The sequence below is a fragment of the Anopheles stephensi genome, chromosome 3 (genome assembly GCF_013141755.1).
Source record: "Anopheles stephensi strain Indian chromosome 3, UCI_ANSTEP_V1.0, whole genome shotgun sequence".
Classification (NCBI taxonomy): domain Eukaryota; kingdom Metazoa; phylum Arthropoda; class Insecta; order Diptera; family Culicidae; genus Anopheles; species Anopheles stephensi.
In genome coordinates, this window is record NC_050203.1 from 64200117 (window position 1) to 64221969 (window position 21853).

At 44.9% G+C, this 21853-nt stretch overlaps 6 protein-coding genes across 9 annotated transcripts; 3 read left to right on the forward strand and 3 right to left on the reverse strand.

The window, feature by feature from the left end:
- Positions 1 to 173: 173 nt before the first annotated feature.
- LOC118511608 lies at positions 174 to 2368 on the reverse strand. Its single transcript, XM_036054894.1, has 3 exons — positions 2088 to 2368; positions 1563 to 1710; positions 174 to 1492 (listed from the first exon to the last, which is right to left on the reverse strand). The coding sequence occupies exons 2-3, from the start codon at positions 1677 to 1679 to the stop codon at positions 653 to 655; spliced, it is 957 nt and encodes a 318-aa protein (XP_035910787.1). The 5' UTR covers positions 1680 to 1710; positions 2088 to 2368; the 3' UTR covers positions 174 to 652.
- Positions 2369 to 2771: 403 nt separating this feature from the next.
- LOC118511602 (Fanconi anemia group I protein homolog) lies at positions 2772 to 10842 on the reverse strand. The gene is made up of 14 exons (XM_036054884.1): positions 10594 to 10842; positions 9829 to 10531; positions 9106 to 9761; positions 8841 to 8953; positions 8547 to 8771; positions 8081 to 8477; positions 7846 to 8010; positions 7405 to 7562; positions 7003 to 7334; positions 6410 to 6934; positions 6121 to 6337; positions 5063 to 6049; positions 3740 to 3957; positions 2772 to 3656 (listed from the first exon to the last, which is right to left on the reverse strand). Exons 1-12 carry the CDS (start codon positions 10687 to 10689, stop codon positions 5215 to 5217), a joined length of 4422 nt encoding a protein of 1473 aa, XP_035910777.1. The 5' UTR covers positions 10690 to 10842; the 3' UTR covers positions 2772 to 3656; positions 3740 to 3957; positions 5063 to 5214.
- Positions 10843 to 10902: 60 nt separating this feature from the next.
- LOC118511609 (CD63 antigen-like) lies at positions 10903 to 13067 on the forward strand. 2 transcript variants are annotated; one of them, XM_036054896.1, is made up of 7 exons: positions 10954 to 10981; positions 11045 to 11088; positions 11587 to 11736; positions 11795 to 11983; positions 12053 to 12223; positions 12286 to 12522; positions 12600 to 13067. In XM_036054896.1, the coding sequence occupies exons 1-7, from the start codon at positions 10969 to 10971 to the stop codon at positions 12744 to 12746; spliced, it is 951 nt and encodes a 316-aa protein (XP_035910789.1). In that variant the 5' UTR covers positions 10954 to 10968; the 3' UTR covers positions 12747 to 13067. The 2 variants fall into 2 exon arrangements, with proteins under 2 accessions (XP_035910790.1, XP_035910789.1); XM_036054897.1 differs by lacking the exon at positions 11045 to 11088 and having other exon boundaries at positions 10903 to 10981.
- Positions 13068 to 13649: 582 nt separating this feature from the next.
- Positions 13650 to 14471, forward strand: LOC118511615 (NADH dehydrogenase [ubiquinone] 1 alpha subcomplex subunit 13). The gene is made up of 3 exons (XM_036054905.1): positions 13650 to 13852; positions 13942 to 14162; positions 14246 to 14471. Exons 1-3 carry the CDS (start codon positions 13759 to 13761, stop codon positions 14381 to 14383), a joined length of 453 nt encoding a protein of 150 aa, XP_035910798.1. The 5' UTR covers positions 13650 to 13758; the 3' UTR covers positions 14384 to 14471.
- A 315-nt stretch (positions 14472 to 14786) lies between these two features.
- Positions 14787 to 20409, reverse strand: LOC118511610 (CD63 antigen). 3 transcript variants are annotated; one of them, XM_036054900.1, is made up of 7 exons: positions 20099 to 20409; positions 15980 to 16071; positions 15709 to 15897; positions 15458 to 15634; positions 15288 to 15390; positions 15078 to 15217; positions 14787 to 15003 (listed from the first exon to the last, which is right to left on the reverse strand). In XM_036054900.1, exons 2-7 carry the CDS (start codon positions 16043 to 16045, stop codon positions 14935 to 14937), a joined length of 744 nt encoding a protein of 247 aa, XP_035910793.1. In that variant the 5' UTR covers positions 16046 to 16071; positions 20099 to 20409; the 3' UTR covers positions 14787 to 14934. The 3 variants fall into 3 exon arrangements, with proteins under 3 accessions (XP_035910793.1, XP_035910791.1, XP_035910792.1); XM_036054898.1 differs by lacking the exon at positions 20099 to 20409 and adding an exon at positions 19183 to 19547; XM_036054899.1 differs by lacking the exon at positions 20099 to 20409 and adding an exon at positions 19380 to 19525.
- Positions 20410 to 20521: 112 nt separating this feature from the next.
- Positions 20522 to 21851, forward strand: LOC118511611 (YEATS domain-containing protein 4). Its single transcript, XM_036054901.1, has 3 exons — positions 20522 to 20713; positions 20776 to 21256; positions 21333 to 21851. Exons 1-3 carry the CDS (start codon positions 20666 to 20668, stop codon positions 21494 to 21496), a joined length of 693 nt encoding a protein of 230 aa, XP_035910794.1. The 5' UTR covers positions 20522 to 20665; the 3' UTR covers positions 21497 to 21851.
- The last annotated feature ends 2 nt before the right edge of the window (positions 21852 to 21853 follow it).

Here is a 21853-nt window from a genome sequence, read left to right on the forward strand (position 1 = left end):
AACCAGGGTTGCCAACGTTATATGGTGAAGCATTCTTTTCTATTATCGCAAGCAGTCAGAAATGTTCCTATCTTTCTGCTATGCTTATTGTAATTAGCAAATGAAATGCATAACATGTTTAATAAAAACTCCAATAATATATGTATAAATTTATTAAAAAATTCAATGTTATGTAAATTGCATATTATATTGTATATTAGTTGAAGGCAATACGGCCAGGCCACATTGTTAAAAGTTAAAGTTTAAAGCAAACGAAGAGATATCGGCCTATAAATATCGGCTTTCTTGACTTGATTGTAAACGTGACAGGATATTGTATGTACCATAGGAGGAGACGGTCGGGACGGGATCCGATACCGTATTCGGTCTAATCTGAAATCTTCTTCTGATAACCATCGTGAATAAAAAAAATACTTTGAAATAGACATTTAAGCATTTATAATTACTGCCTGCCCCACCATTTTGTACTTTGTTTTATTACATTCATTCTCGTCTTACCATACAAACTACAACAAAGGTGGATTTTTGAGCATCGGTTGTGGAAAGTCCTTCAACTGGGTAGCCTATCTTCTGTGGATTATTTATTTCATTCGCAAAAAGAGTCACCGAAGGGCGTACCTGCGTATGCTTCCCTACTTCAAAAATGCCGGTCTCACGTCTTTTGAACCGAAGCAATTGATTTCTTTTTTTGTTTGCTACCAATTGGATAATTGTTTTGTTTTTCCTGACTTCTGTTCACTGTAGAATGCGCCCTTAACATATGATTACGCATACTCTTCTGCCGTAAACTTTTTTTACAGACCACACACGTATCATACACATGACAAACTTCATGGTTTCGTAGGCTGCTTAGGTTCGGAAATGTTCTATCGCATTCGGGACATGACAACTCGCTTTCGTTGGTCTTTGCAGTGCGTCGTTTTGCGTTTACCTTAATCGACGTGGAAGTGTGGGATTTTTTAACGACCTTTCTTTTGCGTTTTTGTTTCGCACGCCCGGCTGTTGGCATTTGTTTCGTATTCATTTCCTCATCCTCACGTTCCTGTGCGACGATGGTCTGTCTGTCTTCGGGAACTGGTTCGCAATTTTCCGTCGCGTTGTCGTACACATCGGCAGTGATTTTGTACTCCTCACACGTGATGCTTGTATTGCCATGGTTAAAGTATTCGAATGAATAATCCATCCAATCTGGATGCAGCTCGTTCGCCACCAACACATCGTCCAGTTCGGTCTTACAGATTATTAAATGTTCGTCCGCTACATTTGTATCGGGTAACTGCATTTCCGGTTTGAAGGCAATGTTTGGTGCAGCATTTTCCTTGTCCGTCGTCTCCATGTCGTAGCATTTTTGTGCTACTTTTTGTTCTTGCAAAAGTTTGCTTTCCAATGTTTCCTGATTCTTTTGCACAAGCTCGCTGTAGCAGTAGAAGTCCAACACGTTCCACGAGCACTGCTTGCAGGTGTACATAGGCAAGTCCTCGGCAAACCATATCTGTCGGAAAGCGAGAGTTTGTAACGATTCCCATTCCGCAAATTCGCCTTTGCAAAGCGCATGTACTTACTTCGAACGGGAACACGGTTTTCAATGCCTTTTGAATGCCTTTCTCCAGAATAGAGTGTATGTCCGGATCATCCGGATCGAGCTCTTTGAAACACAGGCGACAAATTGTACCAAACATTGCTGTCGGCACGGAATGATGATTAATGTTACTAAAAAAGGAAATAAACAACATTGACAATTGTACATGTTTTAACGTTAAATAAATTTGACCTAACTTATTCGTAACGGTTGTGGGAATTGTGTAAAGGCAAAGTTGCTATCGGATCCATTTTTTTATTTTATGGTTTGTTTTCAACCTTTCACCTAGCTTAATATAGGTACAAAATTTGTGTGGGTAGAAATTTCACAGCGAAACATTCGAGACATGTACACACACACACACTCATAAATGTATAGTGAAGCTTATATTTCTCATCCAAAATAAATAGAACATGAACAATTAGCTAAGCGGCTCCCGCTCAGCGTATATTGTATCGAACCCCCCACCAAGAAAATTCCTGGAGCTCGTGTCGAAACTGATACCTACCTTCTGCACACGGGCACGATCTAACGAAGCGGACGCCGATAAAAGGTTGCGGCTATGGTCGCCGGTAAATCGTCCTTTTTTCCGTAGCAAATAACGCCGGACACAGGAAGATTACTATCGTTACCACTGGAAACGCTACACTACTGCGTCTAGTTAAACGATAAGACAGTAATTATATCCACTTATGCGCGCCTTTATCGCGCTTGTATTTCTTTACATGTATGATCATGGAGTAAGAAATTCCTATGAACTGGCTTGTTTTGTTGTTGCGGTTACCTGCAGCTGTCAGTTGTGATGGATGTTAGTACTGCCGAATTCCGAAAGAGAGCGCCACTGTCGGCCGTGGTGTATGTAGTGGAGAAACGTCGTACGTGACCGTGAGCTTTTCCCCTTTTGGAAACGGATTCAAATTTGACCGTTTGCCGTTATGCCATTTTTAAAACCATTATACTAAGTAAAATTGTGTTGTATTGTAATTGTTTGTTGCGCTATAAGCTCAAAATAGCGCTCAAAGCTTCCTTGCTGTCTTATAGGTTCAATTCAAACAAACAAAGTATATGTGGCATATGATTTTTGTTTAAACTGGATTGAATCAGCATATTTATCCTTTTTGATTTTCTTCGAACGGCGAAAAAGTAATGCCTTTTTGTCATCTTAGCATAACAAGCTGGTCTACACAATACATTGCAGTTTGTGGACGGCAATCTTTTTATTTAGATATGGTTTTTTTTTGCAACTAAATATATTGTTTTGATCTTGCTCATACACACACACACCGGTCTATCTAGGCTCCTTGCATGCTTTCTTATGGTACTTAAAGTCTCGCTGGCTTAAAAACTTTTTGTTACACAAATTACAGTTAAAATCGCCTATGTGGGTTGTCATGTGTAGATTGTAGTGCTTTAAGGGAACAGGTTTTTTGCAAAACATACATTTCGATATGACATGTTCCTGCTTGTGATATTCTACCTGCCATTTTGATTCAAACACCCTATCACATTGCTCACAGGGGAACGTTTTGGATGAAAATGGTACATTGTTCGCGTCACTCCTGCGGTGCGGTTCTACGTTATTGTTTTCACTTGCCAACACAGTACCGGTTGGCAGTTTTTGTTTCTTCGTCGGAGGTTCATTACTGTCGTAAGGCTCGTCGTTACTGGTGTAGTCCGCTGGCTCTGCATCGTTTGCAGTGATAAGATATTCTTCACAAATCACAACTGGACTGCACCGTTGGTCAGCATTCTGATCTGCTGTTGCTGCATACACATGATCAGGATGAGGGATTTCATACACTTCCTGCACATTATGAACAGAACGTTCCAAGTCGTCTGACTGGAAACTGTTCACGGGCTCAGAGTCATCTGCGGTAGCGCTTCCTTCACTGCGAGCCTCATCATCGACGTAAGCTATTTCGGCAATACTTTTGCCATGCCCGTCCACCCGCTGTGATCTTTCCTGCAGTTTTTCTTGATTCGCTTTAACTAGTTCGCTGAAGCTTTGAAAATCCAATACATTCCAAGAACACTGCTTACAAGTGTACTCGGGCAAATCAGCTGCTTCAAAACTTATCTGCATAAAAATACAAAAGATGGTGGTATGTGTGTGAGTATCAACTTTCTTTATATGTGCCGAGGACAGAAAGAAGCCTTTACTTTGAATGTAAACACTTGCTCCAGAGCCTTCCGGAACCGAGCGTTTTTTGCTATTGAGTAACCGCAATCGTCCGGATCCAAAGCGGCTAAGCACAATCTGCATTCCTCGTCCTTCATCTTGACTTCTTGGTCGGTTTGCTGCTCTTCTTTTCTAAAACAATCCATTCCAATAATCCATCCAACCGTTCGTTCCACGGTGTGCAGTAAGACTCACCACACTGGATTACACACGAAAGATAGGATGCGTCTTCAATTTTCTTACTTTTAGCGAACGACGGAACACTGACTAACTTAGAAAGCGTATGTTATTACCCTGATCTGCAATCTGCGACATTTGGTATGTGCCTGTGTGAGAGGCTAACTAATATCTTTGTGTTGGATGATCTCCACTGACTGATCGGATATCGAGCTTGTCAACGCTCCGTTTAAAATTATAGCACATCGGCAATTTCTCGACCAAGTCCTTCTCCTTTAACCCTATCATGGGGAACCAAAAATCGTCATATTCCTGGGCAGTCGGAGCTCCTCGAGCGAATAGCAGTTTTAAAGGCTTATCTCCATTATTCTATTCATGCTTCTTCTTCGGCCAAACTGTTGAAAGGTACTTCCTCTTACGAGTGGAAAAAGAAGAACTGACTAAATTTATTCATCTTACCTAACTATACAAGCAACGCCTACTAGAATCCTAACTCCCGAGGTTGCTATGATCCACAACACAAACGACCTCTTATAGGTCATATGCCTGCCATTTCTGGCTTCTTCTTTTTCCTTGGCACTTTAAAACCAGCGGTCCCCGGATGGGATTTGAACCCCGGTCCTGCCCCGTGTGAAGACCGGCGCCGTTATCGCCTCGCCACCGAACCGCCCCTGGCTTACTAGACTTATACATTATATAGTATAGTATAGTTGGAAAATCAAATCCTCACCAGCGGCGAACGGTTGGATGGGAATTGATCCACGGTCCTGCCGTGTGAAGACCGAGGCCGTTGTCGCCTCTTGTTTAGAAATCTGTTGCAATTAGGGATCATTGGTATTTTGCAAAAAAAAAATTCTGGAGGCATTGCGGAGTAATCTTTTCTTCTGCGGCGCATGTATCCTCCATATAGATCGTATCGATTGTGTGCAGAGATCTTGCACCACGTCCGAAAACTCTTCGATGGATCAGCAAATGTAAGTGCCGACTGCTGACTTAAGACCTTACACCTCCATCCTTCCAGATTATTCGGAGCTCTTAATTCGCCAAAAATACTTTCTCATTAACTACTATTACGCTTAATAAATAAAAGAGCTTAGAATATTGAAGACTAAAGGTGCAAAACTTACCCAGGGGATATGGAGGGCGAAACTCTAGCACACTGCGCCGTCTAGCAGTCTAGAGTCATGTTTCGGAGTACACACGGAGAAACCACAGAACCGTGAACGATAAAGCTATATATTCACATTAACGCCCCTTTTCCCGCTAGCTTCTCATCCAATTACATGTCATGCTTTCTTGCGCTCCGTCTTGGCAGTCCTAGGGTGCGGGTGCGTGTTACCGGCTGACCCTCCTCCCTTTGCACATCTTGCACCTCTGCAGCTGCCACACTCTCCACATTCTCTACCGCACCGACCTCTTCCAGCGCACGCTTGTTGGTTTTTGAGCCGGTTGCTTTCTTTTTGATAGGTTTCGCCTTTTTGCTCACCACCGGCGGTATCTCTTCCACATCTTTTACACTTTCAAACGCGCGTTTTTTGGCCGCCTTTCTGGTACGCTCATTCAGGCGGGCGAGATTTTTCAACGCCAAAGCTTCCGCGCTTAGGTTGGACTTGTGGCTTCGCGTTTCCTGAACAGCACCACCAGCCACTTCCGATCTGTTCGAGCAAGCGGTACGATTGATGTTTTCCTCATCCTCATCGTCGTCCACGGTCCGATCCAACTGCGGTTCGTCCGCTTCCTCATCGGACATCTCTCCCCCGTCCGCCCTGTCCGAAACCGTCCTCTGAATCGCTTCCACCAGCGCCGAGGTCTTGATGCGAAAGTCCCGCACCGTTCCCATGTGCAGCAGGTAGGTTAAATCCTTTTTCGTCTTTTTGCTTAGCTGCATCACAATCTTGTTGAACGTCTCGATGCGGAACACAAGCTTGGGGATCAATTTCGTCTGGCGTAGTACCTTGTCGCGATTGGACTTTGCCTTCGCCGCCGAACTAGCAGCAGCAGCCTTTTGCTGCTCCCCTTCCTCGTCCTGTCCAATAATGTTCTCCTCGACGAACGGTATTAGATCGTAAATTTTCGCTGCGAGTGGTTTGGACGATTTCACTACGAGATTGAACCTAGCGAGAGATGAAAATATGGCCGTCAGACATATGGGAGTTTTGTGCATGGCAAAGCGCAGCCCACATACTTGGTAACGTCGTAAGCAATCGGGACGATCGCGTGACGAGCCAGAAAGTGTTTGCTTAAGTTGGCAAGACACGCGTAAAGCGAAAGCAACAGTTTGATTAACGCATCCATAGTTGAGCCAAGGGGCAGATTCGCGTTGCACAAATGCGTTAAGGAACCGAGGATGTGCACCAGCTGCGAGCAAACAGATCGTTCGATCGACTTCAGTAGCTGTGACGCTGTGAAGGAGATAAAGTGGAGTGATTGTCATTAATGTTGGGTTCGATTGTTGGCGTGTACAGGCTACACACTTTCATCCGTATCATCCAGTCCAAACACTTTCAAACGTATCATAAGGCTGTTGGTGCGCAGGATCAAATGCTCGATTTCGTCCAGCTGCTGTCGAAAGATCGCACACACACAGTGGAACGTGGGTTCGGCTGTGGCGGAAGTGATCGATTTAAAGTAGAACAATGGGTTCGTTTCTTCGGCCGCTATTTGACCGAACTTTAGCTCCAACCGCATCGCTATCGAATCGAAGTACGCTCCCGTCTGGGTGCGGATGCGCAACTCGAACAGCAAGCGATGCACGATGGCGAACGATTTACGCTTCAGCTTGGTGTTGATGCAAAAGTTTTGCAACCAATCGTACCCTTGCGCGAGATGGTCTTGGGTGACGATGGGCGATTTGTACAATATTTCCAAGCATTGTACCAGCCCTACGATGATTTTCTCTCCAACCGGTTCCGGGTCGGAGTCATCCCTGAAGTACTCATCGATGATGGTCTGTAGCTGCAGTAACAGTTCCTTCTTGAAGGAAGGTCCAATCGTACAACCTGTTGGGAGCAGTAGGGAAGGCATTTTATTAGCAAAGCAAACGGTTACCGCTGCCAGTCACACGTACATATCAGTTGTAGAAAATCGTTAAACTTTCGTTCGTACAGTTCGGCCGCCGATGTGAGACCCTGCCGGAAACATTCTACAGCGGTCTGGGCCACGAGCAAACCTCCGTTTCCGATCAGCTCGCTCGTTTTCTTTATGCAGCGATCGTACACCAGCTTGGTGCACTCTGCCAGATGGCTAAAAATGCGTTTGCTGTGATTCACCTGCCAATAGTCGGGAAGCGATCGTAAAGCCTCCAGCTTCTGGCAGGCAATCTTCAGCACGTACTGCTGCAGATCTCGGTTGCCGCGGAACATTTTCAGATCCTCTTCCTTAGCGTAGTTTGTCATGGTGCTAAAATAAGGAAAACAAACACGAATGGAAATAGAATGTTCGCTGTACGCTGTACACTGATCATACTTACTCAAGCGATATTCGTAGCACTCTCTCGACAGTAGCCAAATCCCACACGTTTTCTGGCTTGAAGGCAATTCCTGACTTTAACGAACCGGCTATTGTTGATGCATTGATCGAGACTTCCGACGATGCGTTCTTTTTGTTTCCCTTTTTCGGTTCCATTTTCTGTTAAAGTTTTAAATAAAGGAAAATGTTAGAGCTACAGTGCCTTGCAATGGAAATCTGGACACCTTAAGATGGAACATCTGCTTGACTTTGAGCACGATTCTCTTTTTACACCTTCCTTCTTATTAATTACTAAAAAAATGTTTTAAAATCTATCTTTAAATGACCAACAAGGTAAAGAGAGTCTAATTTTTGGGCAATGCTTTCATTACTTCTTATGATTGCCTAAGTCTACACCAAGAAAATCGTCCTCAAACTCGGTGGAGCTCCGAATAAAACATACCTTAAACTTCTCCAGAGAATGCTGATGATGCTTAAACAGTCGTACAAAGTCTCGTAGCAAAACATTGTCCGGCTTTGTCTTCCAGGCACAGAATGCCATAGCGGCTTCGAGTGTATTTAAGTATTGCGAAGCAATAATAGCACCTTTTGAGTCCAATGTTCCGAGCTGTAAAATGAACCAAAAAAGTAACTTCATGCCAAAAAAAAAAATAATTGTGAGTTAAAGTTTCGCTTACTATTCCCATATCCTCTGTGCTAAGATTGTCAATCCGTTCGACGATGAGCTGGAGCGTACTTTTCACCGCGCCCGTATCATGCTGAACATCGTGCTGATCGCAAAGCACTACGCAATGCACCATAAACACCGTCAGCCGTCCGATGTTGTCGTACACCACAACCGACCGCTGCCCGTCGGCCGATGCATCCTCATCCTCGTGCAGTTCACCACCCTTGTAACGGACACACTTTTCGAAATCAATTCGAAACGATTCTTGTGGATTTTCACCGAAAAAGCTTTCAAAGTGCCAGTCGATAAACTGCAACACGTGCGGCAACAGCTGGGTATTAAACTCGACTGCCCGGCCAAGTGCTTCGTACAGCATTTCCCTTACTTCAACCGTCTGTGTGAAACATCTGTGTAAGAGGAGCGATCGGTGCATCGATTAAAACGATCATAAGAGACAGCTGTGCGTGTGCACTTACTTGCGTAGCATTCCCATTATTTCAAGCGTTAGCATATCAAAATGGACGTTCGGATTGTTCTGTGAGCCATACGCGGCTTGTGACAGTAACGACATACCGGAGATGGTTAGCTGGGTATAGTTGCCGGCCCCGTTTCCCATGATCGAGCGACGGGCATTGTTGTTCTTCAGCTGCTTCAGTAACGAGCAAAACCCAAACACACCCATAATGCGTGTTGATGTTTCACTGTGGAATAATGTTGGACCAGTGTTATTGAAACGTATGCGTTAAGCTAACCTGGTGTATGTGTTTTACCCGTGGTACATGGCCTTGCGCAACACTTCGATGTATCGATCGCGGATCGTGTGCGAAATTCGAAGCAGCGGAAAGATGAACGCCATGAAGCGCATTGCATGGGTGCCGTTGATCTACAACAAAACAGAAGCAAAATAAATGATAAATGTTACAGTTCTTTTCTCCTTATCCTCCTTATTATAAAATTTACGCAATTCAACACATGCCAGTTGTCCAAAGGCAAGGAGTTGAAAGGCTAAAAAACGATGTAAACCAGTCTACTCACCAACAATAAGTAGTCCATGATAAACTGGATCGTGTTTGTACACTCGGACACCGTTAGCGCGTTGGTTAGGCTGAGCGTCGTCAAGCAAGTGTTGAACTGCGATTCTTCCAGATCGGCAAACAGATACTTCTTTAGCTTTGCCACGATGCCGCTGCCAAAGATGAACCGTCTCTTGATGAACAGCTGAAAGAAGTTGATCGCTATGCCGTGCAGCTTCGTTTGCTTTTTTGCTAGCAGCAGTGCGAAAGCGAAATTTATAAGCCCCGGCGTTACCACTTCCTTGCCCTCCTGGCTGTTCTCGGTCAGCGTGCTAAACAGCTGATCGATACGTGCGATCACGCTCGGTTCAATGCGGCCACGGCACCAGGCCGACTGAGTGCACATTTCTCGCTCCTTCTCGCTGATCGCTATTAGCTTGATGAGGAATGCCATAATGGGCGATGCGACGACATCGGTTGTGTCCGGCTGGCGGTTAATTTTGCTCATCGCAAGCAACGAACCCACCAGAAAGGGTGTAAGCAACACTTCCGGGTTGTTTTGAAATGGTTTAAACATCGCTACAGTTTGTGCCTCATCGATGCGAAACTCGACCACGTTCGACAGATGAAACAGGATGGTTTCTTCCGCCTCTCGTATCTCGGTGTCGGAATAGCGATCTGAAAGAGAGGAAATCCGATCAGGGTAATGGATACTCTGGTAGTGGATGTTACGAAATCCTCCTACCAATGCTGTCGAAATCCGTCGTGTCACTGTTTTCATTCGACAACAGCTTTTTGTAGTAGTTTTTGTGGAAATATTTCTGCAGCGCCATGAGCGGGATCACCAGCAGGCTCGGATGCTTCAGGCAAACGTGAAACAGTTGACACGCCAACGGTGGCAGCTCCAGCGGTTCGATATTCTTCAGACTGTCCGACACTTTCGTAACAAAGATGCTCGTTTCGTCCTTCGAAAGCGTTAAATCTCGGAACATGCCACATAGCGGCGTAAGGATGGATAGCTGTAGCTTCATTTTAAAAATTTCTTCCAACACCTTCTGCCGGTAGTCGGCACCGGTCAGCAGCATACCGTTGGCGTTAAATCTGCCCGCCGCATTGCCCGACAACAGTTGGAGAATCGTTTGGGGCAGCAAATGTTTCCAGGTCGTAGTACATTTGGGATCACCGGCCCGAATGGATTCGACGCAGAGCTCACAAATGTCTACCAACTGTTCCGGAGTAAGGGACGGCAGATCGGTCAAGAACCGCGCGATCAAATCGAATATTTGCTTCGTCGATAGCTCCACAACGTTCAGGTGCTGTAGCACGGCCATAACGAGATCGAATCGTTTGTTGGCGCTTCGTTCGGAGTGTGCCAGTCCGAGTAGGGTAAAGTGCCAAAGTGTGTAGCCATCGATGGAATCGATGCTGGACACAACCATATCGATAAGCTGGAAGGTTGAGACCGAAGTGATAAAGTGATTGCACTTTTGTTTACCGGCTATTTACTTACTTGCGATGATTGCAGCTTCTCCAGCATTTCCTTCAACTCATCGTTTTGCCGTTTTTGACCGAGCTTGATCACGGATGTCGCAAGATGTGAAAGCATTTTTCAGTAAATGTTGAGAGAACAAATTAAACAAACGAACGGACCATAGCCGGACAGGACCAGCGCACGCATCTACAGGAAAATACACGAAACGTTTGTAAACATTCAACATTCCCGCCAGCGATTGCGTTTGCTCCAGTTTGACAGATTCTCTGACTGCTCAAGGTTTATAGAGATAAGGTGGTGCGAGAAGCTTTTACTGTCAAGATGCTTACAGAAAACCTCATCAATTTTCCCGTTGTGTACGTTATTGCATTTTCATCCGTTTTTCTGCAGCAAATGATAAATATAGGTGATTTTTTTACCTTTTCACTATTTTGCTGAGGTTGTCAACAACTTCATTGCCTTTTTTTAGCCGCACGCTCGATAAATGATCGAACGCAGAGTGAACGCAGCGAGGTAGATTCCATTGAACAAAGAGTTTTCCTTTGACCAGCTCCGGGCCAGAACGAACAAATGCCATATTTTCCATATTGTTTTGTGCCACAAACAAGCATTTCAATCACACATGGAGACCGCCCTGCTAAGTGTTGTGTTGGGCAGATGGTCAGCGATTATATCTGCCTAGTCAGCGCAATACGTGCTCATTCTGCATTTTGCCTCCATTCGCTTGTGTTCGCCCGGGAGACGTTCCCCATTTGGTGACACAGCCATTGCACCTGATCGTAAAATGTTTCGACTAAACTAGATCACTGCTGGACGGTCGAAGCACGATTCCAAATGAGAAAAAAACTAACAAGCCTTTGCTAGAGAGCCGCACGCGGGGGGCTAAGTCACGGCCAAAGATGGTGCAGTAACAACCGGTGTGCTCTTATCAGTGTGATTCCTACTCGGTGTGCCTCTACGTGTTTGCGATTGTACGTTTATTCGTTTTTTTCCCCCTGGAATCCCTCACAGCAAGGGCGCGGTAATTCTAGCACTCAGTTCGAAACAGCTCAAGACACGGTGTGCGTCTTTCCTATCGCGATGAAGGAGCTAAAAGTGGCCGGAGAATGGTCCAAAAAATGGATCAAAATTTTCTTCTGCATGATCTGTACCATGCTCTGTGTAAGTTAACTATAGCAGGAACTAGTTCAAATTTCTAAATTGCGGTTTTTTGTTATAGTACTTGGGCGTTGTGTTGTTAACGATCGCATCGGTATGCAGAATGCAGTATGAACAGTTGGATGTGTTGATGGACATCCGGATGTACCGGTTGGTGTTATTCTTGATGCTGGTAGGCACCTTGTGCGTAGTACTCGCATTCATTGGATTCCTTGGCACCTGGAGAGAAAATCGACCAGTATTGTACACGGTACGTTTTCCTGCTACTCATATGATCATATGACTCATAGGATCAATTTGTTGATTTTTGTCACCGCAGTTCTGCTTGCTGTTGATCGTGTTTTCGCTCATGGAGGGCACGGTAGCATTTATTGGATACACGCAGCGGTATCACATGGAGATGGAAATGGAAACCAAGCTGTGGTATTCCGTTAATCAGTACTCCGTCGACGTTTCTTGGCAACCGTATGTGGATTCCTATCAAATGCAGGTAAGTTTGCATGTTCAGTTGCAGAATGCACGAAACTAACGAAAACAAATCCAAAATACCAGCTGAAGTGTTGTGGAGTTCAGAACTATACCGATTGGTTTATGGCAACGCCACCGGAAGATGTCACGCCGGATGATAAGGATCTGATTGCGCAGCTGGTCCCACTTTCCTGCTGTGATCTCGCCGATACAATGCAATGTACAATTTATGATGTCGGTTGCCATAGCAGGCTGTACGATATCTTTAACGAAACGGGAAATACGGTTATAACGAACACGCTAGCAACGGTGCTATTGCAGGTATGTGATTTCTGGGCTGTGCACCTGCTGCACATTTGTTGGGTATGGTAAACATTCTTCTTTTCCATTCGATTTAGCTGTGTGGTGCTGGATTTGGGTTCTTTTTGGTGCGTAAGCTAAAGCTATTTACGTTCATGGACGAAGATTTGCTGTACACGGAAAAGCGTAACCCATTCGCGTACTCCAAAATGCATAGCATGACCATGTCGAGTGAAAAATTGTAACGTACAAAGGTACTCGTGAGCAACGCGTTGTGTTATATTTTTAATCTTTAATGAACTTTAGATACCCCGTGCGGAATCGTTAAACCACGGAATAAGTACTGCAGCGTTTATCAGTTTGAGCCATATTGATAAGACTTCCACGATAACGCTCTTATCGGGCGGGGAGTGTGTGGTACAAATACTTACTCGTTTTGGCTAAGGTTGGGGGGTGGCAGTTTTAACAAATGTTGATCCTGTATAGAACCACATCTTGTCTTTACTTAGTTATATGGCGAATAAATACCATGTTCCTTTCGTAGTGAAATATATACTTTATAAGCACTTTCAAATCGTTTTATATTTATCAAGTGGTAGAAGGAAAAATTATGAAATATTTGAATGATTATGGTTTATGATGTACCATTTGGCAGGCAGGCCTATTTACAATTCACGTTATACACGCGAGTTTCTATAGTGGTTGAAAACTGTGTTTAATCCAAGAAGCGAATAATTGTTATAGCTTGAATAACAGCTTGAATAGCTTGAGGCGGTCCGGTGGCCGAGGCGACAGCGGCGCCGGTCTTCACACGGCAGGGCCGGGGTTCAAATCCCATCCAGACCGCCTCCCCGTACGCGTAAGGCTGACTACTTTACTACGGGTAAAACCAAGTCACAGAAAGCCAGAAATGGCAGGCCGAGACCTCTCGAGGTTGTAGTGCCAAGGAAGAAGAAGAAGAATAACAACATAATAAGCGACACTTGTTTAGTATTTGCTTTTTAATGCATCAGGATACTCCATTTGATACATTTTAAACGATTTTCCACAAACGGTCATTTTAAATGTTCCGTTCCGCGTTGAAATAGAAGTACAGAATGGTACAGTATAAACGTGTACCTTCACTGAATGACATTCATCCTTTTGACAGCGTTTATCAAAACAACTTTTGCACGATTTCTGTCGAATTGCAAAAGAACCGTCCGGGAGCTGCGGTTTTGTTTGTTTGCCCCGTAAAACTCACGTGAATATCGAAACATGAGCAGCCCCGCCAAATTGCAGGACCTGCCACCGAAGGGAGGCTACCAGAACATCCCATTCAAGCGGGTGGCAGCTAAAACCTACTTTAAAGGTGAGCAACGTTTACCTTCGGTGTTATGTCATCACAACATTGCCGGAGGAACGTACCGAATAATATCCTATTTTACCCTCTGTTTGTAGGATGGCAAATGATCGCTGGTTATGCCGGTATTTCGACTGTCGGATTGTTTCTGTACTGGTTGAACGTAAAGGAAAACCATCGAAATGAGATCGAGATGCGATCCGCCAAGAACGTCATCTATCCGCTGCTGCTGGCGGAAAGAGATCGCGAGTATTTGAAGCAGCTGCGACGAAACCGCGATGAAGAGGCTGAATTGATGAAGAACGTGGAAGGATGGGAGGTATGAAACTTGGGGAAGCTGGGCGCACCGGAAGGTAATAACGGTTTTAATTGTGTAAACACTTTGTTATTATTTTTCTTTAGGTTGGCACCTGGTATGGTGAACCGGTGTACAAAACGATTCCGAAGGATAAGCTGGTGGAACCGACCTTCCAAGAGTTTTACGTGCACACCGACTACAAACATATGGCTAAGCGTTCCGATATTAAGTTGATGAATTAAGCAACTCTTTATGATGCCGTGAGGGGTTTGCAATTGTAGAGGAATGTGTTGTTAAAAATAAAATCGATTGTCGCTTCTGGGAACCGAATCAGCTGTTCGAGTAGTAGATTTTACTAGATACTAGACCAAAGAGAGGAGAGGTTGCCTCAGGGAGATGAGCTTGCCTGTTTTCTGTTCATCCTGGGGATAGACATCCAAACGAGACTTCTGCAAAAGTGTGCGTAGGGGATCACCATCCAGGCCTGTAATACATAAACTCGGTCCAAAATTGACGATTTACTCTTACCGCGATCGGGAGAAAAAGTTCGTACAAAAAGGCCCTTTTATTTATTTTCTTGCGGACGAGCGGCGCTAGTATGCTTGTGATATCGAGGATTTCAACAACAGAGCAAGACAGCAAAAATAGTTTGTTACCTTCCGGTGCGCCAAGCTTTTTTAAACTTTTAATTCAACTTTATTTGCGAGTGTGGCGGGTGCATGCAATTTTTTAAGCAAAATATAACACTTTATAAACTCAACTACACAACATCGTGACGAGTTAGATGCGAAGCTTAATAGCTGCTGACGCCCTGCAACTTTATTTGCTTGGACAGATAACAAGCGAATAGGATTCCAAAGAACTAAAAGAAAAGGAAAAAAAGCAAATCGTTATTCACACGGACACTTTGCGGATAAATGTAGTGTAGCAACAAACCTGAATAACAGCCAGCGCTATACCGGCCGCCCCTAGGCTTACAGCGTGCGCCTTGATAAAGTCACCGAAGGAGTCGATGCATCCAGTTTTGCGCAGGGTAGCACTGGAGGGGTCCGGGCAAGATACGTATCCGACGGCACCTGTTTTTATTACCAAATATTAGTTTTAGTGTACGACACGGGGCCATTCATGTTACCCTGTATCACTTACCGGTCTGCTGCCGACAGCAGGTCATTGGAAGGAATGTTTCGTTAAACTTGGTCGGATTTGCGTGAGCCCAGTCCGAACTATTAACCACTCCACAGCAATCGAACTACAAAAGGGAAGTATCGATTACAAGCAACAGTAAAGGATCGGTTAACACAAACAGGCTAACTTACGTCCACCTGAATCTCATCCCAGATGAGTGTAATGTCTCCACCATTTTCGCCACCATAGCTCTTCATGGACGAGTTGAGCGCATTGCTTACGAGCTCGCGAGTATCATTGCGCAGCACATATCCACTAATGCCGGCCGCTAGTTCCAGAATGAAGATTAAGATCAGCAGGACGGAAAACTGTAGAACAAAAAGGACGCATCGGAGTCAAAAGATTATTCGTACTACCAAATCCGTCAGCAACGCATGCTTACCGTAAGGGTCATGCAGTAGTTTTCCTTGTACGCGCCACAGCACCCGAAAAAGGCAATCACAAAGATGAACGATCCAATCACCACCAGGAAGGTGGGAATGCTGAAGAACTTTGCATCGAGAATGTCCCGGAAGTTGTGATACGCTCCTTGTACCGTCAACCCAACGGCCATTATGATAACGCCCGTGATCTATTCTCGTGTTAACAAAAAAAAATCATTATGGAAATTATTGTGCGCCGAACAATTGTACGACGGCAAACGCGCTACTTACCGCAAAGAAAAAGTTGAATAAAAATAGTAAATATTTAATAAAGTTTGCACTAGTTGAAAGAGCCATTTTGGTGTTTTGTTTTCCTATAAGTACTGTAAGAGTAGACACAAAAACGAAAAGGGAATAAGAAATGTAGTTACACGTAGGTCAAAAAAATTAAAACTTAATCAATATAGGGCACCTAGAGCTCACTTAAAGCTCAAGTAATTTTGGTGTCAATGACCCCGTCAGAACGTGGAAAACTACAAATGACTAAGGAGACAGCAGACCCTGCTCAATCGGGGGACATTCGCACGTTTTACAGGAGGTTGAAAGAGACACGGAGTGGATTCGCTCCTAACACCGCGATGTGCCGGGGCGCAGACGGAAATCTCCTGACAGCGACGAGCGAAAGGTGATCGAAAGGTGGAAGTGCTGCTTCGAAGGGCATCTTCGAATGGAGCAGAGACAGGAGAGGTTGGTACAAGTAGCAAAACAAGCTAACAGCGCAAAAGACGAAGTGCCTTCGCCATCTTTGGATGAGATTGCCAGCGCCATCGAGCAGCTTAAAAGCAACAAGGCTGCTGGTAGTGATGGGCTAGCGGCCGAGCTCTTCAAGATGGGAGCTCGCCGAGAGGCTTACCGTCGAAATGCACCAGCTGATCACGAGAATCTGGGAACAGGAAGAATTACCGGAGCAGTGGAAGCTGGGCGTCATTCACCCAGTCTACAAAAAGGGTGACAGATTGGAATTGCCGCCTATAAAATCCTGTCCCAGATCTTGTTCTGCAGACTTGCCCCCTCCCCCCCCCCCTTGCAACGGATTTCGTCGGAAACTACCAGGCTGGGTTTGTTGGAGGCAAATCCACCACCGACCAAATCTTTGCTCTTCGGCAGAATTTATCCAAGAAGGTATTCGTCAGCGACCCTCAGGCACAGCGAGTTCGTTGGCTGGATCAGGTGAAGGGACACCTGTCGAGATCGGGTGCCTACACGGATGGGAAGCTGCAGCCAGAGGGATCGAGTTTTCTGGAAATCTATTGTTGACCGGGCCATTTCACGACGACGTGCTCTTTAAAAGAGTAGGCCAACTTGATGATGATGTTGGCCTGCCATTTCTGGCTTTTTGTGACTTAATTTTACCCGCAGTAAAGTAGTCAGCCCTACGTACGGGGAGAGGCGGTCCCCGGATGGGATTTGAATCCCGGCCCTGCCGTGTGAAAACAGGCGCCGCTGTCGCCTCGGCTACCGAACCGCCCCTCTCATCAGATAAGATCAAATTTACAGGTTTTTGGGAAGTGATGTCACTTTTTAAGATTAATCGTAGCTTCGTTCAGTCCGAACATTCGAAAACTGAATCTCAAATTAAACATTAGTTTAAAGAATAGAACAAAAAGCTAAAAACTAATGCCACAACTCCTTCACAACACTCAAGTTCACATTCCATCTACTTGACGAAGTGTCCGTCTACACTAAGGGCTATTTACTCGCAGGTACATACGAATTGCACTGTGAATGGTTCTGCAAATAATTAGCCAACCGGGTGCAAAAGGGTTTACCATTCACTGCTAAAAACTGCGTACCAACAAGATGCTAACGATAAGATAAGCGCTTATCACGAGCGTACTTTCGAGACAGCTTATACGAAACCGGGAACACCGGAGAGCAGCAACGTAAGGAGTCTCCTGATCGTGTTCGAAATAACATCTTGTTTGTTGACTAATCTTCTATTGAATGGATTGAAGGCTGGCGACTGGTCCTTTTGTTACGGGCAAGTGAGATAGCTCGTCGTAGAAATGAGCTCTAGTAGTGAATGGGTGCTTTATTTCTTATACGAAGATGGTGCTAATTTTGGATAATTGCCTAGTTTGAAAAACGACGTTAGTAGAACTCAATCTTTTTAGGACTAATATAAATGGTTAGATTGACTTCCAAGATGATATAAAATGACATAATATAAGCTCCAAGATTTCCCAAATTTCCCAAAGTGTGAATTATGGATTCAAGGATTTTGGAAGCTATGAGATGGCGCGATAGTTGGAGCATACAGAACAGTCACTTTTTTCGTAGATCGGGTCCAGCCAGTCAAACAGACTTCCAACTGCAAGGAAAAGAGCCCTCATTGACGGATCGGACAAAAAATACCGAGTGGTGCAAAGGGAGAAGGTCCAGGAAAATAAGGTCGAGGTTATGAGCTCACATAAGCTCACACGCTGGAACAGGGTCAGCTCCGTGAAACTTAATTTCACTATCCCAGTAGGCTCGAACCATTAAAAAAGGGATGATGATTGTTGCTCCGAACATTTAGCGGTGTCGCAGGTTCATCAATTCCATCCTTCCAGATGCAGAGGCAAAGGTGTGCAAAAAACAGTTGTTTTGCTTCTGCCTGATCGAACGTTCCGCGTGGGGCAACTTTCTAGTATGCTTGTCAATTTGGCGCGGCAAAGGTGAGCATGGAAACGGCAACCAATTTCAGGGCTAAAAATCGATCCAAAAGAAGGGGTTACATCTTTGGACATAATAATCGGCCACCATTACCACCACCCCATACTACTACCACTACTCTGCCAGCATGATAAATTCATGGCATACTAGTTGTTGCTTTTTTTGCATCACCACCCGGCCAGTAGTGGGGGGATTATTGGGGTGCCGGCTACAGACCAAATGCCGATCATTATGCTGAGCTAGGTTTGCCTCGTCGTGTTCGATGGTGGTTCGTACTGCATACGCACGGTGCGCAGAGGCACCGGGTTTTCTTTTGCTTCTTATTTCATAACAACCTGTAAATTGATCTCTTTTCCAAAACAGATGGCTATTTCGTGAATAAGGCTGCTGTGTGTTTCGTTACTGCGTTATGCAGCGCAGTAGGCTGCGTGGAGAGCGTTTCGAATGTTGTACGTATGTGCGACAGAGTGAGTGCAAAATGAATCATAGTTTCAGAGCGCAAAAATCACCAACGTGGCCAACGTGGAACGTAATTGTACGGAGTATTCCTTGCTTTCTTCACTCAACACATTCAAATGCTTATCCAAGGATTCGGCAATCATGTTTAGCAGAACTTTTCGAATACCGCAAAATGTAGCTGGCTGCGTCACCCTTACTAAAATCCAGCCAGCTTTGCAACACGCTTTCTTTGTGTGCAGCTGTTAACGCTGATAAGATGCGTGGGTGTGTATTTAACTAGCTAACTACGATAAAACTGTCGCAAGTGGAGCCTAACTCACCTGTAACAGTGAATGAGTCTTTTCACACTTTTAGCCCGCTGCCTTTTAGGTAACGGTCGTATGCGCGCGACTTTTCCAAACACGACGTAGAATAATTACGATAGACACGTGTTTTTTCTCTCTTTTTCTGTAATGTAATTCACATGCAACACGCAAGCACTAACACACACACACAGACAGGCGATCGTTTTGCTTACACTTGTTCAATCGGAAAGCACCGTGTATGCACTTAGCCGCTGTTTAGCTGTTCCGATGGTGGGGTTGACAGAATCTCCACTCCTGTTGCTTGCGCCGAGAGACCGCGCGATGCTCACCGCCCGAACGATAAAAATGGAATGGACGGAAAGTAACGATGTGAGCGTATGTGGGCATAACAAAACCGTGGCAGCGTCGATACAGTTTACATACTACATCCACCAACAACATTATCGAGCTGGTGTTGCATGTAGGTAATATTGATCGATGACGAATGCCACCTGAAATACGACGGCAAAGTACCGCGCAATCATAATTGAATCTCGGTGGGGTTAGTTAGTAAATTGGTAATGAACTGCAGCCGTGTGTTTGCCGGAGACCTTTTCAAAAGAGCACGGAAAACAGGCTCACAGGAGGTTGGACATTGATTGCTGTATTACTACTATTGGTAGGATAGTATGCGTGTCCATGGTTTACAAAAGGTTTTCCTCTTCGACTCTAAACAATATTAAGTGGTCTTTGGATTGCGAATACAAGCCAGTCCCTTGGTTTAAGTTTCCCCTAGCTGGCTGATGTGGTTGTGATGTGGTTGAAAAGAGTCTCCGGGTGGGATTCGATGCCCGTTCCTACCTTGTCAGGACCGGCACCGCAAGCGTATCAACAAACGAGCCGTCAAAGAGCTTAACATGATTAATTATTTCTATAATTGATTTTAACTTACCTCTTCTGACGAACGAGTGCGCTGCGGGTCTTCCCAAGAGATTTTCGTTCCAGAGTATCGCAATTAATGTTAGTAATTATGCACAAGGAACCTGATGCTTGAAACCGTCTTTTTTCCAGTACTCCAGGAGAGTGGCACTGATAGTCAATATCACAAGCACAGAAATAATTTTAAGTCCAAAAATGTCCACATTGCTTACAAACTGCGCAGGCACACACGCAGAGCCGGCTTCAACACAGTCTCGGTCCGTGGGTTTCCCTCGCGGTTACACTGTGTTTTTCCATGCAGCTATCGACGACACAAATTTCCCAAATTTCCTCCCCTTTGTTTACAGGGTAATTCCGTTCAAAATTCGATGAATTTCTAAGCATTTTTTCCGAATTCCAATTTCCCCTTTTTTCATCGCTGTCCAAACGTCAAATTTTTGACAGCTGCCGGCAGCATCATCGGTGCAGCGCGTTGTTTACAAACATTTTGTTGGTGTAAAGAGAAACAGTACAAATTTTCTTCATTTTACTTGAGAACTACGTTGAAAGATTATTAGTTTACGTAGTGCAATCTTCGAAGATGAATATGTTAACACACTTTGGTCCGGACTCGGGTGGCCGAGTTAAGGTAGGCAAACAACAGGTAGCCGAAACTGGTTCGGTGCTTTAATAACTTCCTTGCAATTCTAGGGACTAACCATAGTAAAGCCGGTGGTGTACGGCAATGTGGCCCGTTCGTTTGGCAAAAAGCGGGAAGAAGACGGCCACACGCACCAGTGGACGGTGTACGTGAAACCGTACAAAAACGAAGATATGCAATCGTATGTGAAAAAGATACACTTCAAGCTGCACGAAAGCTACGCGAACCCGAACCGCATCATCACGAAACCACCATACGAAGTGACCGAAACCGGGTGGGGCGAGTTTGAGATAGTGATCAAAATTCATTTTCACGATCCTACCGAACGGCCCGTCACGATGTACCACATCCTGAAGCTGTTCCAATCGCCCATCCTGGACGGTGAGGTTTCGTCGCAGATCGAGGGTAAGAAGGGGCTGGTGTCGGAGCAGTACGAGGAGCTGGTATTCCAGGAGCCGACGCAACTGATGCAGCAACAGCTGACGAATGTGAAACCTGTAACCAGTGGCATCTGGAAGCATGATACGGATTGTAGGATTTTTCACGACCAAAACCATTTCCTTCAATGCGTTTTCTTTTTAACCTTTTACCTGCTGTTTCGTTCCAGTTGAGGAGAAAAAGGTACAGGCGCTGGAAAATATAATCGAAACCAAGGCGAAGGTAATATCGGAAATTGCACTGCTGAAGGAAAAATTGAAACTTGCCCGAGAAACGATAGCAAAGTTTAAAACCGAAATGACCAAGGTGCAAGGACAGCAAGCCGCCGCATAAAGATGGGTCATGGCCATTTCTAGATTGATTGCTAGAGGAAAGGGAATCTAACGACGAATGCGTGCTTTTGTAAGATGGTATGAGAAATAGGATGTTGAGCATTTGTTCATTACGACTGACAAAGCGGAGATGTTGAACCAACATCCTTATTCTCCCAATCCCGTGTGCTGCTAAGGGCACGTTTTTTGGTCTAAGCTAGGAGAGGACGTCAAGGCTCTTAGTGACCCGGGCAGTACACATTGTCGAGGACCGGAGCGAGCGAGCGAGATCGCTCGAACGTTTCTTCTAATTGTCGGAGAATTTAAATTTTAAACTTAAGCCAATTTGAATATAAAAGTAATTAAGAACACAAACGCT